The sequence below is a fragment of the Balaenoptera borealis genome (genome assembly GCF_965194805.1).
Source record: "Balaenoptera borealis genome assembly, chromosome: 3".
Classification (NCBI taxonomy): domain Eukaryota; kingdom Metazoa; phylum Chordata; class Mammalia; order Artiodactyla; family Balaenopteridae; genus Balaenoptera; species Balaenoptera borealis.
Genome location: NC_138866.1, coordinates 180,883,648 through 180,900,957, shown reverse-complemented (window position 1 = coordinate 180,900,957; position 17,310 = coordinate 180,883,648). Strand labels below are relative to the sequence as shown.

The 17,310-nt window shown below is 39.5% G+C and overlaps 1 protein-coding gene across 5 annotated transcripts in view; it reads right to left on the bottom strand.

The window, feature by feature from the left end:
• The window catches only part of CACNB2 (calcium voltage-gated channel auxiliary subunit beta 2), a 422,488-nt gene that overhangs the window by 197,251 nt on the left and 207,927 nt on the right, over positions 1-17,310 (bottom strand). The window contains exon 1 of one of the 5 annotated variants that reach the window (XM_082385445.1): positions 5,860-8,425. The exons of the other annotated variants lie outside the window; for them this stretch is intronic. Coding sequence (XP_082241571.1) covers positions 5,860-5,910 — 51 coding nt within the window. The 5' untranslated portion in view covers positions 5,911-8,425. Of the gene's footprint in view, positions 1-5,859; positions 8,426-17,310 lie in introns of those variants that run through there. 5 annotated transcript variants of the gene reach the window in all.

The window sequence follows — 17,310 nt, the reverse complement described above, 5'->3', positions numbered from 1 at the left end:
CTCTCCTGTTGTGCATTTTTCCTTAGGTCAACAGAATCAACAACAACTTGACAATCTATTGGCCCCTGCTGTCCTTAATGCAAAATCTATGACCCTCAAGGGGAGACAGGACACACTTTTCATATGAACTACAGCTTGAGTCAGATGTGGTCTTTTTCTTATTTGTATAACAGTTATTAGCTCTCTGCAGAAAATAAGGTAGATATCTGAATAAAGTCAAAAGCTTTGTGTCCTACTTTCCAAAATGAAGGCTTAATTCTTTGACTGGTCTAGTGTCAATTTCTAATCAAACTAATACTCTGTTGTCTTACACTAATGTACCCTCTAGTGATATGAGCAGGGTGTCACAATACAAATATCAGATTCGTTTTTATGAGAGGAAATATTTTGATAGGTGAGACTGGATAGGGGAAAACTGTCTAATAGTTTATTCTTTAAAGAGGTACTCTTACTAACAAATAAACTTAATACTGTAATCTAATACAAATTTCTGATAAATATACACCTTTGCTAGTTAATCTACTAAACAGAAATTAAAGTGATGCTGTGTAGTTATTTACATTTGAAGGCAATTATTAACACCTAATGTGGGGTGTATTGTGACAAAATTAGCATAATAATAATATTATGTTCTTACTGTCGACTGATATAATCATTTTGAAAAGAATGATGGAAAGGCATAGCCAGAGACATAAGAACATTCAATCCCACTCACTTGCGCAAATAATTCCACATCCGAGAACTTATCTCAAAGAAGTTATTTGTTAAAAACCATATGCTCAAAATTGTTATGACAGATTTATTTATCTATAAAAAAAACATTATGGAATTAACTAAAAGTCTAACAATAAATGTCCACTCTCTTTGGAAGAGCTATGGTAAATCCACACCATGCTGTATCGTTCTGTGATTAAAAAGTGATTTCAAAATACAGTTGAAGGAAAAGGGCAGCATCCTAAATAGTCTGTGCTCTGTAGTTACAACTATAAAGGTATGTATGCTTGTGGAGAAGGAATGGGATGTGATTTGCCAGAAGAAAAATATCTGACCCAAAGCAGTGAGATTCTGGAGTGTTCCTACGCACATTTCCTTTAAAATTTCTTGTATTTTTAATACGAATAACTTTTAATTAATTACTTTGACATGGAAAGCTCTCTTTCAAGTGTTTTCAATTTTAACAATAAAAATAACTTGGCAAATCTCTTTGGTATTTCAGAAATTTTTTTTTTTTTGTATAAGCCCATCTGATTTATTTATTTATTTATTTACTTAGTTTTTTAGAGGGAAGGATTATTTATTTACTTATTTATTTTTGGCTGTGTTGGGTCTTCGCTTCTGTGCGAGGGCTTTCTCCAGTTGCGGCGAGCGGGGGCCACTCTTCATCGCGGTGCGCGGGCCTCTCACCATCGCGGCCTCTCTTGTTGCGGAGCACAGGCTCCAGACGCGCAGGCTCAGTAATTGTGGCTCACGGGCCCAGTTGCTCCGCGGCATGTGGGATCTTCCCAGACCAGGGCTCGAACCCGTGTCCCCTGCCTTGGCAGGCAGATCCTCAACCACTGCGTCACCAGGGAAGCCCTCAGAAAATTTTTATTTCCACAAATTGACTGTTTTATGTGGGCAAACATTCTGGCATTTCCAGGTGATAAATCACACATTCCCGTGTTCACCCTTTAAAGAATCCTTACATATACTAGCCCCCAAGCCTTTCTAACATTATACATCCATTTAAATACAAATGAGACCTGAAAAATGGTGAGAAATCTGTAGCCTTCAATCACTATTTGTTTTATAATATATGGGAATGCACAGACTCACATCAGTTTCCTTTTTTCCCCCTAAACTGATGAACAATATAAAGGTAAAGAGAAATAAAGAGTTTGAAAATTATTAGACTTCTTAGAATATTTAACCTCCATCATATTTTTTGTTCTCTAGGGCTTATTCCCATTCAAGAGCTCTGGTTCTTGACCATTTGGGAGTTGAGGGCCACTTGGAGAATCTCCTGATGCTAGAAGACTCTATACACATAGACCCAAATATGTGCATATAGTTTCGGAGGGTTTATACTTGCCTTCTGCCCTCCCAGCCCTCTGATACTGGATCCACAGATATCCTATTAGGAGTCCCACTTCACAGGGTTGTTATTTACTTTAATCTTTCTTTCTTCTAATATGCAAACAAGAAACAACTCACAACTTTCCCTTGCTGCCTCTCCTAGATATCATAGTTTGGGATCTCAGAGCTAAGTTCTTTTATTATTAGCCACTGCAGAAAATGTAGGTGGGTATGTGCATCCCCTTAATAACTGTAGGTATTATGCTAAGCAGTCTATATGCACAGGGATTTTTAAAAAATTCTCACAAATATCTAGAAACATAGATATCAATTTTCCTAATTTTACAGATAATGAAATTGAGGCTCAGAGAAGATAACACTTGCCAAATCAGAGAGTTGTTAAGGGAATGGTGTAGCATTCAAAGTCAGGTCTCACTGTATCCAAGCACTTGCTTTTTTTTCATTTTAATACTTTTTATTTTTTATTTTTTTAATTTTTATTTTATATTGGAGTAGAGTTGATTAACAATGTTGTGTTAGTTTCAGGTGTACAGCAAAGTGATTCAGTTATACATACACATGTACCTATTCTTTTTCATATTCTTTTCCCATGTAGGTGATTACAGAGTATTGAGCAGAGTTCCAAACACTTGCTCTTAATCACAGTCAGAAAAAGCTGAAATCATGGGTAACAGAACTAAATAAATGGAAAAACCTGCACAAATCTGAGCGGTCATTTTTATTTGGAGGAAGGAAAGGAGATAGAGGGAGTGGCCATCTTGGTCTAAAAAAAATGGCACACATTTTAGTCATAAAGGATATTATGCTGAAGAAACTTACAATGCAATAATAGCAGAATTCATAAAAAGATAACAAGTATACTTAATACTAGTTGGAGTCATATTTTTTTAATTTGAATTTTATTTTATTTATTTTTATACAGCAGGTTCTTATCAGTTATCTATTTTATATATAGTAGTGTATATATGTCAATCTCAGTCTCCCAATTCACAGTGTCATATTTTTTTTTGCCCTTGGCAATGAAAAAGTAATTACCTCTACCAAACTGCACTGGTTTATACATTTTATTTTAATGCAAGATGAGAATTAAATGTATAATTTCCAAATGTGCTTTTTATGCATTTGGGGTTTGTAGTGACTTCAGAAAGTACAAGTGATAGAAAAACAGAAACCATACATGATTAGAACAAAAAAAGACCACCTAATTTATTCAGCATCCTAAAAAATTATTCTATAATACATATACATGCACACATAAATATATATATATGTGTATTTTAAAAAATTCTCTCCCATTTATATTATTGTCCGAATTGAAAGAAAAGTCTCTGTCATTGGAGAACTTTGCGAATGACTAAATGAAAGTGTTACATGGGGACAGAATAAACTATTTATTCAAGTACAGCTGACTTCATATACTATATTAGTTTCCGGTGTACAACATAGAGATTCAATATTTTTATAGACTATATACCATACAACATTATTATAAAATATTGACTGTATTTCCTGTGCTATATATTATATCCCTGTGACTTATTTTTTTATAACTGGTACTTAATACCTCTTAATCCCCTAGAATAAAGTCTTTATAAAGACTTATTTTACACCTTAACCATTAAAACAAAAATCCATGTATTTATCAGCCCTATTCAAACACAAGTGTTAATTAAAATGAGGAGTGACTAGGCTAGGAAATAAAAATCTAGATTTGGGAAAGAGGAGGTAGCTTAAAAGGGTAAATGTTCTTCGGTAGATTCTCCATAATACTTCAAGACTGAACTGAAATTAACTAAAGGAGAAATTATTCAGGTGGCTATTCTAGAATCATACAGACTGACATTCCAATTTAAAAAACTGTGACATTTTTTGTGCCCAATTTTATGGCTGAAAATATTCAAAATGATGGATGGAATATATTTGGCAGCTTGGATACTTGGCAGTCTGGGTTTTGGATTAAACAGTTTTCGAATTCATAATAGAAATCCTCGGAAGAAATGACTGTAGCAGCTATTTAGTGTCTGATAATATTCTTAGAAAGTGGGCAAGTTTATGGAAAACGATGATTCCAGATGCCCTTCAAAGCAAAGAGGTACTGAACAATTTCTGAATTAACTTGAGTGGCATTTGAAAAGCTCAGAAACTCGTGAAGTATCTAACATCCCAAAATCCTTTATAATTAGTGTATACGTTGCCAGCCGTGTCAGAGCCTAAAGAAATATAACTGAGGTATACAAAGTCTAATGGGGGCCAACACAAGCAAGGAAAACTGTGTCTCTGGAAAATTTTAAATTTTATATATATATGAGATAAACAACAAGGTCCTACTGTATATCACAGGGAACTATATTCAATATCCTGTGATACTGGAGAAGAATATGAAAAAGAATGTGTATATATATATGTATAAGTGACTTTGCTGTACAGCAGAAATTAACACAACATTGTGAATCAACTATACTCCAATAAAGTAAATTTAAAAAATAAAACAAGGGCTTCCCTGGTGGCGCGGTGGTTAAGAATCTGCCTGCCAATGCAGGGGACACGGGTTCGATCCCTGGTTGCGGAAGATCCCACATGCCGCGGAGCAACTAAGCCCATGCGCCACAACTACTGAGGCTGTGCTGTACAGCCCGCGAGCCACAACTACTGAGCCCATGTGCCACAACTACTGAAGCTCATGCACCTAGAGCCCGTGCTCCACAACAAGAGAAGCCATTGCAATGAGAAGCCCACGCACCACAACGAAGAGTAGCCCCCGCTCGCCACAACTAGAGAAAGCCCGTGCGCAGCAATGAAGACCAAACACAGCCAAAAAAACCCCAAAAAACCAAAAACGAAATATAATAAAAGATCATTGAAATCCAACAGATTAAGCAAAGCATCTCACCATTTACTGACTATGCTATACTTTTATATGATCCAACCCAAAAGAAATGATTACCAAAGTACAGATATTTTTCTCTGCAAGCATTTTTTTTTCTCTGTTAAACTAAATTTAGTGCAGGTTGGTACAACTGGAAACAAAAGAGGTAACCTGGAAAGAATTTTTAGACAAGCTGTACTTTATTGATTCTACAATGATATTTTCATGTCCAATTAGCACAGATATCTGTAACTGTATGAGTTTTATAGGCTACGATTTACATTTGGGTTCTAGAATTTTTTTTTTTTCCCCCAAAGCCTTCCCTGGAAGGGTACCAATAATGATAGGATCTTTTCTTTAAAAGTTCTAAACCGAGTCCAAAGACGCAAACATCCAGTCTTTGTGAGGTAAAGCTCTCTGCTTAAGTATTTTAAACAGTAGACTCTCATTTCTGTAATTCATTACATTAAAAAAACTTTTAGTGTGACAAATAGCAATCAAATCTTAATTTACAGCAGCACGGGAAGTCACATCATTCTGAGTTACACAGAAAAGCCTCAGAAACAAAAAAAGCTCACTGGCTGGGCTGTCCATGAAGCGACAAGTGACAGCCGACAGCTGGAAAAAGCATTTTCAACTTCCACCAAGTTTCCCCGCCTCCCTCTTTCTCTTCCCAGCTACTAAGTCGATCTCAGTAAGATACACTTTAAAACCAAAGCTCCAGTTTTACTTGCTTCAGCTCCCTGGACATTTATGTATTCACACTGTGAATGACAGCATTTCTGGCAAGCTAAGAAAAGCTTTGAAAAAGTGAAGCCACCGACGTGATTTGCTCGAGTCCCTTCACAAGGCAGTACATCCCTGCTTTCTTTCCACCACACCGTGCATCTGGCCTGACTCCCTGCCCACAAGCTTACCCCAGGAAGAAGGCACTTAGTTTGAGGAGACATGAGGCGTCTGTCAAACATAGCAGCCCGGTTCCAAATGAGCCCAGCTCTCCAGAGGCCTTCACAGGAGCAAGGACTCAGTAACAAAGCTCCAGGCAACCAAGTCTTGTTTTCCTGACCAGCATTTCAACTGCTTTCCTTCTTCCTCGCTGTCTTGGGCGGGGTGGGGGGTGTGCAGTCTTGGACAGGGTGACTTTCGAAAGTTCTTCAGATTACAACTGTGCTCTCTGGTCCAGAACCACTTAGCCAGGCAGAGGAGCCCATCAAAGTCAATTAACCAGTGCAAGTGGGAGGGGCTTTTTCTACTCTGAATGACGTCAGCTGGCTTGCAATTGAGAAGCCTGCAAACTTGTGAAAGCCAAGTAACGTTTCATGAATATCAGATGCACGCCTTTGGACAGCTCTGTTCAAGACAGCACTTAAAAGACACTGCCTTCACTAGAGAACTGCAGGTTGCAAAACTGTTAGCCTTCAAGGAAATGAGTGGAACTGAAAAAGAGTCTGGAATAAAAGTGAGGAACATTCTACTTCCGCCCAATGAAGAAATATTTCCTCTTTTCGCACCCAGGAGAGCGGTATCTTCCTTTTGTGGTTACCTTTCACGTTCTCAAGGTGTATGAAAAATATAAAATTTTTTTCACAGTCAAGTAAGTATCACTTGGATACATTTAGGGTTTTTTTTTTAAATTAAAAAATTTTTCATTGCGAAAAAATTCCAAAACAATTACAATGGTAACATTAAAGATCACAGATCACCATAAGAAATATAATAATAATGAAAATATCCGAAATGTTGCAAGAATTACCAAAATGTGACACAGAGATATGAAATGAGCAAATGCTGATAGAAAACTGGTGCCGACAGAGTTGCTCAATGCAATACTGTGAAGCACAATAAAGCCAAGTGCGATAAAACTAGGTATGCCTGCGGCTGTAGTACTACACTTATCTTACTATTAGCAGTCCTTGGTCACAGTGAAGCCCTCCAGACAAGATGTTAAACCTTTCCTGGCTCTCAGTCACTTCAGTCTTAAGATTCCTATTTACTACCCACCCTTAAAGTCAGCCTCCCACAGTTTAACATGTTTAAATGTCCTCTAGTTTCTTCATGTGCTTTAGTCTTCTTTTTTTGATACATTTAGTTTTAATTTGAAATCTTTTCATCAAAAGATACCTTTCAAAAGTGAAATGGTAATCACAATACTCTGAGAACATTTGCAAACCATACAACAAAGGATTCCTAGCCAGGGAATAGAAAGAACTTCTATAAGTCAATAAATAAAAGACCCACAATCTAAAATACATATATATGGGGGGAAAAAACCCCACAAAGAGATAAATCATTGAAGAGAAAATCCTAGTGGCCAATAAACATGATAAAATGTTTGACTTCACACTAATCAGGAGTACAAACTAAATTCACAGTTTACCATTTCCTACCCAGGAGAGTGGAAACATTGAAGGTATCTGAAAATTCCAGATCTTGGAGAGAATGTCAAGCAGGGGTTGGCAAATTATGACCAGGTGACGAATCTATCCAGCCATCTGTTCTGCATAACCCGCAAGCTAAGACTGGGTTTCGTATTTTTAAATGGTTGGGAAAAAAATCAAAAGAAGAATTGTATTTTGGGACACATGAAAATGATAATGAAGTTCAAATTTCAGTGTCCTTGAATAAAGGTTTATTAGAACATTGCCAGGCTCATTCACTTAGGAATTGTCCATGACTGATTTTGTGTTCAGTAGCAGAGTTGAGTAGTTGTGACAGAGACCGTGTATGTAGCGCACCAAGGCTTAAAGCTTTCCTATTTGGTCCTTCACAGAGAAGGTCTGCCAACTCCTGACGTAGAGCTCCCAGACGTTCGTGCACTGTGGGTGGGAGTATAAATTGGTACAGTCAGGTAAAGGACTTGGCAGAGTGTTGTAGAGGGCAGATGTGAGTTCCCAATGATGGGTATCCCACTCCTCAATATGTGCCCAGAGAAACCCTCGCACAAGTACACAGGGAGACGTAGGTACAGAATGACCCTAGCAACACGGGGGTTAGAGTAAAAAATGGAAACCAACCTCCGTGTGTATCAACAGGAAAGTGGATAAACACAGTTGTAGACAGTACCCAGCACTAAAAGTGAATGAATTCTAAGTGACTACAGGCATAGCTCTCCACAAACATAAGGTGGATAGAAAAAAGCAAGTTGCAGAATCTTAATGCCTTAAGAACCTGTGATATAATTTGTACAAAGTTTGAAAATATGCAAAAATACCATATACTTTATGTAGGAGCTACAAGTATAAAGATAAATATGAAAACAAGTACCAAACCCAGAGCAGTGGTTCCATCTGGATAGGAGTACATTTGGAAGGTATTTAATTGGGGGAGGGGGCAACTCTATGAGCGATATTTTATTTCTTAAACTAGGTTGTATCTATACCATTGGTCATTATATTGCTGTCTACGCTATTTTGTATTCTGAAAAAGTTCATAATAAAGAAATGAATGAGGAAAAAGAGTGAAAAGAATCATGATATAAAAAGTGTCAAATCATTATAGAGATATTAAAATCATAGACATAGGATATGATCTTTGAGAGTAAGGAAAAGAAAAAAAAGTAGCCTGCCAATTTTTTTTCACAATAATCACTCCACTGTTAAAAATATTTAGAGGGGCTTCCCTGGTGGTGCAGTGGTTAAGAATCCGCCTGCCAATGCAGGGGACACGGGTTCGAGCCCTGGTCCGGGAAGATCCCACATGCCGCGGAGCAACTAAGCCCGTGCACCACAACTACTGAGCCTGCACTCTAGAGCCCGTGAGCCACAACTACTGAGCCCGCGTGCCACAACTACTGAAGCCCGCATGCCTAGAGCCCCTGCTCCGCAACAAGAGAAGCCACCGCAATGAGAAGCCCGCGCACCATAATGAAGAGTAGCCCCCACTCACCGCAACTAGAGAAAGCCCGTGCGCAGCAACGAAGACCCAACACAGCCAAAAATGAATAAATAAAATAGATACAACATTAAAGAAATTTTTAAAAATGTTTAAAAAATATTTAGAAAAATAGTTGTAAGAAAACATATGAATTCTATTTATAGTGGTTGCATCTGGGTAGTGGTTTTGAGCATGGTTATTTTCTCTCCTTTTTAAAAACTTAGTGTTTTTAAAACTTTCTACAATAAATAGGCTTATATTACTTTTCCAACCTCAAAAAAAGTTTTCTTAAGCATTTAACAGGCAACCAAGGATTGTCTAACTTTTGAGGGAAATTAGAAACGTTTGTTTAGCTCAGTAATTACTATGGATTAGGATATTTTATATCTCTGTGAGAGTAGATATTAACTTGTAGAAAACTGATAGAAACGCAAATGAATTTGTCCAGCAGACGTGGATCTGTCTAATGCTAATGGTTTCTGTATAAAAGATAACCACCCAAATTATTATTTTATCGCCCTGCAGAGCATCAACCAGTTGTGTATCTAATTTAACAGTCTTAGCCCAGTATTCTTTCTTAGAATAGCTATAAGTACTTATGTCTCTCCCATTGTCTTTTAAATGGGCTTTACCATCTTGCTGGTTCCCTCAATGAATTAAGAAAAAAACAAACTTTAGCTCATATTCATTCTCTATTTGTTTGAGAGAAATGGTCTAAAATTTTGGGAAAGTTATACGTGGACACCAGTTTTCAATTTGAAACACAGTTTCTTTTCTGACAATGGCATATATGATGGCTAGCTCTCCAAGTCTTGCCCCACATTAATATATAATGTCACTAAAACGCCACTACAATGGAAAAATATCTAACCAACATCGATGTCAGGCAAGCAAAAAACACCTGGGGTTTGAATAAGAGAAGGATGACGATGGAGATTCTGAATGGACCATACAGGGATTTCAATGCCTTTCCAAGCATCTATAAACTTTGTAATACAAAACAACAGTATTTTCTTGTTACAGGTATAGCATTCTTTTCACACATTAAACAGGATTTTTTTCTTGCTTTCAAAATGGGATTGAGGGATATTTTCTTGTGATCTCTGGAAAGAGGATGAAGAGAAAAGCTGAAAAAGAGAGATTAAGGAAGCAGTGTAGACATCAATGACAAATAGACTACTGAGAAAGAAAAAGAGGCATGGGGATAATTGAGGTATAAATTAACGGGAGTAACTGTGAGTAATTTCTCTGGTTATAATCCATTTTCATTGTTGGGTACCGGAAAATAAAGAAGGACCCAAAAAATAAAACTGAAAAACACCACCACCACTATCCTTGCCATCCCTCAGGTTTCCAATCTATAAAAAGGAGATAAAGGCTTCAAACGATAATGATCTGGATTACATAAAATATCCAGTCTATATCTGGCACATCAGAGATGCCAGATAAATATTAGTTTTCCTTGCTATAACTCAGTGGTTCTCAACTGGGAGTGATTTCATCCCCCAGGGACATTTAGCAATGACTAGGGACATTTTTGATTGCCCCATGGGGAGGGGTGGGGAGCTTACTGGCATCTGGTGGGTAGAAGCCAAGGATGCTACGATGCCCGGCTCACTTCCACAACAAAGAATTATCCAGCTCAACACAGCAACAGTGAGGAATTTGAGTAACTTGAAGGTGCCCTTTGCGTCAACGCCGTGGATGTGAAGAACTTTAAATTATAAACCAAGGTGACACGATGTGAGATTCCAATCAGGTTGTCTGAATGCGGGCGAGGGGGCTGGAGAGGCAAAGGGGAGGGACAGGAGAAGAAGACCACTGTGACTTTGCAGCAACTCAGAAGCAGCCCCTGTGCGCTCAGCCGTGTGCCAGGTGACCCTGTGATTCTCTACGGGAGGAGCCCCCAGAGATCACTGGAGTTGCTCGGCGTCAGATTTCAGATGGAAGGACCTAAGCTCTCTGCAGTCCCTACCGGCACCCACACCCCTAATACTCTGCCTTAAACTTGCTTCCAATCCCCTTCCACCGCACCCCGAGCTTGACCTCCAAGTCTTTGCTAAACTGTGAAAAAAGCTTAATGAAAATGACATTACCACCAGAGAGCTCCTCAAGTGCTATTTTTATAACTAAAGAGGCATGCTCACTAATCCTCCAAGAGAAAGGTTCTTTTTATTGCTGCATTTGTATTCCAAATTGTTATTGTCTGTCTACGTAAACATAGAAAAGGCAGGGAGGGCAGCTTCAGCTGTACCAAATGCTCATTCGGAGACAACTTTCCCATGCGTTGTTTTCAAATCTAAAACAGCAGCAGACCTTTCTGGATGAGGAGGTGGTGGCCAAAGGATAAATATGTTTTGTTGCCAGGAGTCAAAAAACAATGTGGAGTTTTTCAGGTCACATATTTCGAACGGCCACTCCAAACTTCAAAGTCCAGACTGTTTACCTAACAGGCAAGGACTGTGAAAAAAAATTTCCTTGATCACACCCCAGTTTAGAGCTTATGCCTTCAATAGCATTGTCTTTGATTACAAAAGGCCATGATATGTGTACAAATATGGATAATTATGGCATGCATTAACCAGACAGTGAATCGTAACAGCAAAACAAATCTCTAGCCTGTGTGGATACTCTAAGCCTCACAATGTGTTTTTTGTAAATAACAGCCAAACACATGGTTTTCTCAAGAAGTAAAAATAGCAAACAATTCCAAATGTCAGAGTAAACAAAACAAAAAACCCCCCAAAAAACGAAAAACAAAATGAAAATAGTCTCATCCACAACTGAGTTTTCTTTCCACCTAAGAAGTTACTAATAAATTTTTAAAAAATTTTTTATTGGAGTAGAGTTAGTAATAAATTTTTTTTTTTTTTACTTCATGGCACAATTCCAACGGAGCTATCAGTTATTGACTGAGAAGACTGTAAGCAACAGCAAAATAATTTTTGTCCTAAAGCTATACTATTTAACCCGAGTACTTGTACTATTGAATCTCCTTCTTCAGACTTTATTCTTCTAAGTAACTCATTATCGACTTTGCTCCCAATTCATCTAAGTGCAGATGAGGAGAAAATCTTTATTTAAATCAGAGCCACTCAAATAAATAAAGGCCTTCTCTTTTTATTTTATAAAAAATTTAGCAGTGAGAAGAACTCAGCTGGCTTTCGGCCCCTCTTTTCACCTTGATAAAATAGCTGCCTTTTTTCCATATCATGGGCTTTATCACTAGTTAAGAATTTACACTGGCTGAACAACTTCCTTTTTGAGACATGTTAATTTCAAACACATTACAACCAACTGACCACAAGCACTGAAAGGGACTCTCTCCTGCAGCCCCCCCTCCCACTTCCCTATGACTAGATAAGATATACTTGAAAATACACTTGAGTATTGTTATTAAGGAGAAGCCACAGTAACTTGAAGTCAAAGCTGCCGCTTTGAACAATTCTAGGAATAATGGAAGGAGGAGAAGGTGTTTTGGGGGGCCCTTTGACCTCTTTATCCCTCAATGGATCTGTTCCATTGTGAATCTGACCTTGAAAGGTATAGTGTGTAATTTTTTGGTACTTACAACCTGCACTTAACATAGTAAAACTCTCTTCCCGTATCATTAAACGTCTTTCCATGGATAACGATAAAAGAAAAATTGCTAGCATTATTTACGATTGTCAAGACACGGAAGCAACCTAAGTGTCCATCAACAGATGAATGAATAAAGAAGATGTGGTACATACATACAATGGAATATTACTCAGACATAAAAAAGAATGAAATAATGCCATTTGCAGCAACATGGATGGAGCTGGAGGGTATTATGCTAAGAGAAGCGAGACAGTGAAAGACAAATACCGTATGATATCCCTTATATGTGGAATCTAAAAAATACAACAAAGTAGTGAATATAACAAAAAAGCAGCAGCCTGAGAGATATAGAGAACAAACAAGTGCTTACCAGTGGGGAGGGGGGGAGGGGCAGTATAGGGGTGGGGGAGTGGGAGTGGACAAACTATTTGTCCAGGCTCAAGGATCTGTTGTGCAACACGGGGACTATAGCCAATATTCTGTAGTAACTCTGAATGGAAAGTAACCTTTAAAAATTGTATAAAATTTTTTAAAAATTCAGGAAAAAAAAGGAAAAATGGCTAATTATTTTCTCTAGTAGTTGAATGCATCTATGTAAGTCAGTGTACTATGCTGAGTGTTTCAGTATTTCCCCTTAATACAACTGTCATTGAATTATTCACTGTGAGGTGTGTCCTGGGGGGATTAGGAAGGTTACATGACGTGTTGTTTTTTTTCCCCACTGTTTTGAGATATCCCCTCTGGTCCCACTTCCCAATCCTCTTCCCCCAGCCCTTCTTTATCTTGCTATCTTAAGGGTTTTCCTCCTGAAATTTCCACTTCTCACCTGTGTTGAAGGAATAATTGTTTCCTACTCCTGGATCTCCTTCTCTCAGTTTCTGTGACGTGTGGTCCTAAATACTCTAGCTTCTGAGTACCAGGCTCTTGGATGTGATGCCAACTAGATACCTTCCCATGGCTTTTCAGCAGCCTTCTCAGACCTTACGTGCTTCCGAAAGAACTACTGATTCTTCCCCCGACGTGGCAGTCCTGCACACTACAGTGAACAGAACCCCTACCCACTCCTGTGATCCAGACCAAACACTCATCAGCGAGTCCCGTCCACTCTAGCGGCCAACCTTCATCATCTCTCTCATGATGGCCTTAGCGAGAGCCCCTAACTTATTGCAGGGCTGCTGGTCCGATCCCCAGAGAGCAGCCAGGGGTCTTTTTTAAAGCATGGATTCACTTCTCTCACTCTGCTGCTTAAAAATCTCCTAATGGGGGGCCTTCCCTGGCGGTCCAGTGGTTAAGATTCTGCGCTCCCACTGCAGGGGGCGTGGGTTCGATCCCTGGTGGTTGGGGAACTAAGATCCCGCATGCTGCACAGCGCGGCCAAAAAAAAAAAAAATCTCCTAATAGCTTCTCACTGCAACTGATAAAACCATCATGTGCAGGGCCTGGTGAGAACTGGCTCCTGGCCACATCCCTGACCTCATCTCCCTCGCTCTGCCCTGTCCCTGCCATGCTGCTGCCGCACCGGCCTTCCTTCTGTCTGCAGACCACGCCAAGCACGTGCCTGTGTCAGGGCTCTGCACTTGCCCTTCATCGGCTTGGAAAGCTTTCCCTGTTGACATGAGCCTGGCTACCTCCTTTTCACACCATTCAGGTCTCACTTCAAAACTCATCTCCTCGACGAAGCCCTGAGCTCCCCAGGACTGAGGTGGAACTACTCTCCATCACTTTACCTTATTTGATTTTCTTTAGAGCTAGAGCAAGAGTTGAAGGCACCTTACACACTGATTTCTACACCATGTTTGCCTTCGTATTCGGATGAGGGTAGAATTTACAGCCTGTCAACTAGGCTGGTTTCAGCTTTAACGTCCCCACCATGAACGCGCTCTCGTGTCGCTGTTACAGCCACGATCCTGTGCACAGCGCAGCAAAACCGGGATGTACGTTCAGGAAAGTGGAGAGTATGCTGGACTCAGAGACAGGAGAACTGAGTAAGTTCCCACTCTGCTGCCGCAAACTAACTGGTTAAGTGACTTGACATGCCTGAGGCTCAGAGTCTTCCAGGGCAGAGAGAGGTCGTTCAACTAGTCACTCAAAACTACAGGTTAATCACTTGGCCCACTGTTAGCAATTCTAAAACTATTATTCTGTTAAACGTGTTGGATGAAAAAGACTTTAGGCGATACTCTCAGAACTGCCAATGATAATCTCTAGGACATTCACAATCAATTCAGGTTAAAAAAAAAAATGGGTCAGAATAACTAGTACTTGCTTGGTTAACTGAACTTTCACCTAATTTTTATTTAAATGAAAGCTCTTGTAAGTCAGAAAGGGAAAAACAAATATCACATGCTAATGCATATAGATGGAATCTAGAAAAATGGTACAGATGAACCCAGTGGCAGGGCAGGAATAAAGACGCAAAAGTAGAGAATGGACTTGAGGACACAGTGGGGGAAGGGGAGGCTGGGACGAAGTGAGAGAGTGGCATGGACATATACACACTACCAAATGTAAAAAGGAGAGCTAGTGGGAAGCAGCCGCATAGCACAGGGAGATCAGCTCGGTGCCTTGTGACCACCTAGAGGGGTGGGATAGGGAGGGTGGAAGGGAGATGCAAGAGGAAGGACATATGGGGATATATGTATATGTATAGCTGATTCACTTTTTAAAAAAATTATTTTATTTTATTTATTTTTGGCTGCGTTGGGTCTCTGTTGCTGAGCGTGGGCTTTCTCTAGCTGTGGCGAGCGGGCTTCTCACTGTGGTGGCTTCTCTTGTTGCAAAGCACCGGCTCTAGGCACGAAGGCTTCAGTAGTTGTGGCACGCGGGCTCAGCAGTTGTGGCTCGCAGGCTCTAGAGCGCAGGCTCAGGAGTTGTGGAGCACGGGCTTAGTTGCTCCGCGGCATGTGGGATCTTCCAGGACCAGGGCTCGAACCCGTGTCCCCTGCATTGGCAGGCGGATTCTTAACCACTGCGTCACCAGGGAAGCCCCACTTTGTTGTACAGCAGAAACTAGCCCAACATTGTAAAGCAATTATACTCCAATAAAGATTAAAAAAAAAAAGGAAAAAGAAAAAGAAAAAAAAAGCTGTTGACATAGTGAGTCCTGAAAGGAGTATACCTGATGTCTAGCTGCGTTTGCATTTGATTATGTAATATATACGCATATGGAGCCTGTCAAACATTTTAAGTATTAAGTAAGGAATGTTATTTTAATGATTTATTTGCATTATCATTAAAAAGAACCTCGAATTCTTTTCAAATTTCAGCTTTACTGACATATAATTGACATATAAAATTGTAAGATATTTGGACTTGCCTGGTGGCGCAGTGGTTGAGAATCTGCCTGCCAATGCAGGGGACACGGGTTCGAGCCCTGGTCTGGGAAGATCCCACATGCCACGGAGCAACTGGGCCCGTGAGCCACAATTACTGAGCCTGCGCAACTGGAGCCTGTGCTCCGCAACAAGAGAGGCGGCGATAATGAGAGGCCCGCGCACCGCGATGAAGAGTGGCCCCCGCTCGCCGCAATTAGAGAAAGCCCTCGCACAGAAACGAAGACCCAACACAGCCATAAATAAATAAATAAATTAATTAATTAAAAACAAACAAACAAAAAAACCTATTCAAAAAAAAAATTGTAAGATATTTAAATTGTACATCTTGGAGATTTGATATACACATACTTTTTTATTGAAATATAGTCAACATACAATATTATGTTAGTTTCAGGTGTATTACAGAGTGATTTGACGTTTATTATTACACAGTGATTTGACCATTGTGAAATGGTCACCACAGTAAGTCTAGTAACCATACAAAGTTATCACAGTATTATTGGCCATATTCCTTATGCTGTATTTTATATCCTATTGGCTTATTTATTTTATAACTGGAGGTCTGCCCCTCTTCATCCCCTTCGTCTGTTTCTCTCAGCTCCCACTCCCACCCCTCCGGCAACCACCAGTTTGTTCTCTGTATCTGAGTCTGTTTTTTATTTTGTTTGTTTTGTTTTTTAGATTCCACATATCAATGCAATCATACAGTATTAGTCTTTCTCTGCCTGACTTATTTCACTTAGCATAATACCTTCTAGATCCATCCATCACGTCACATATGGCAAGATTTCATTTTTTGTTTTTTTTATGGCCGAGTAATATTCCACTGTATATATACACCACATCTTCTTTTTTTTAAAATTTTTATTGGAATTTAGTTGATTTACAATGTTGTGTTGTTTCTGCTGTACTCAAAGAGAATCAGTCATACATATACATGTATCCACTCTTTTTAAGATTCTTTTCCCATATAGGTCATTACAGAGTATTGAGCAGAGTTCCCTGTGCTAGGGAACTCTAGCACAGGCAACAGTAGGTCCTTATTAGTTACCTATTTTATATATAGTAGTGTATACACCATATCTTCTTTTTTTTTTTTTTTTTTTTTTTTAGTTGTGGCTCACGGGCCCAGTTGCTCTGCGGCATGTGGGATCCTCCCAGACCAGGGCTCGAACCCGTGTGCCCTGCATTGGCAGGCAGACTCTCAACCACTGCGCCACCAGGGAAGCCCCACCATATCTTCTTGATCCATTCATCTATCGATAGACACTTAGGTTGCACACCAATGTTCTCTGCAGCACTATTTACAATAGCCAAGACATACACAAACATTGTGAAAGGATTCCCTCCACCAGGTTAATTAACATATCTTTTCTCTCTCACATTTACCTCTTTTTTGGGGGGGGGAGGCATGAGAACATTTGAGTTCCACTCTCTTAAGAAATTTCAATGATACAATACAGCCTTATCAACTATGGTCGCCACGTTTTACATGAGATCCCAGGCCTTATTCATCTTAGAGCTGAAATTTTGTACTCTTTTATCAACCTCTCCCCATTTCCCTCACCCCCCAGCCCC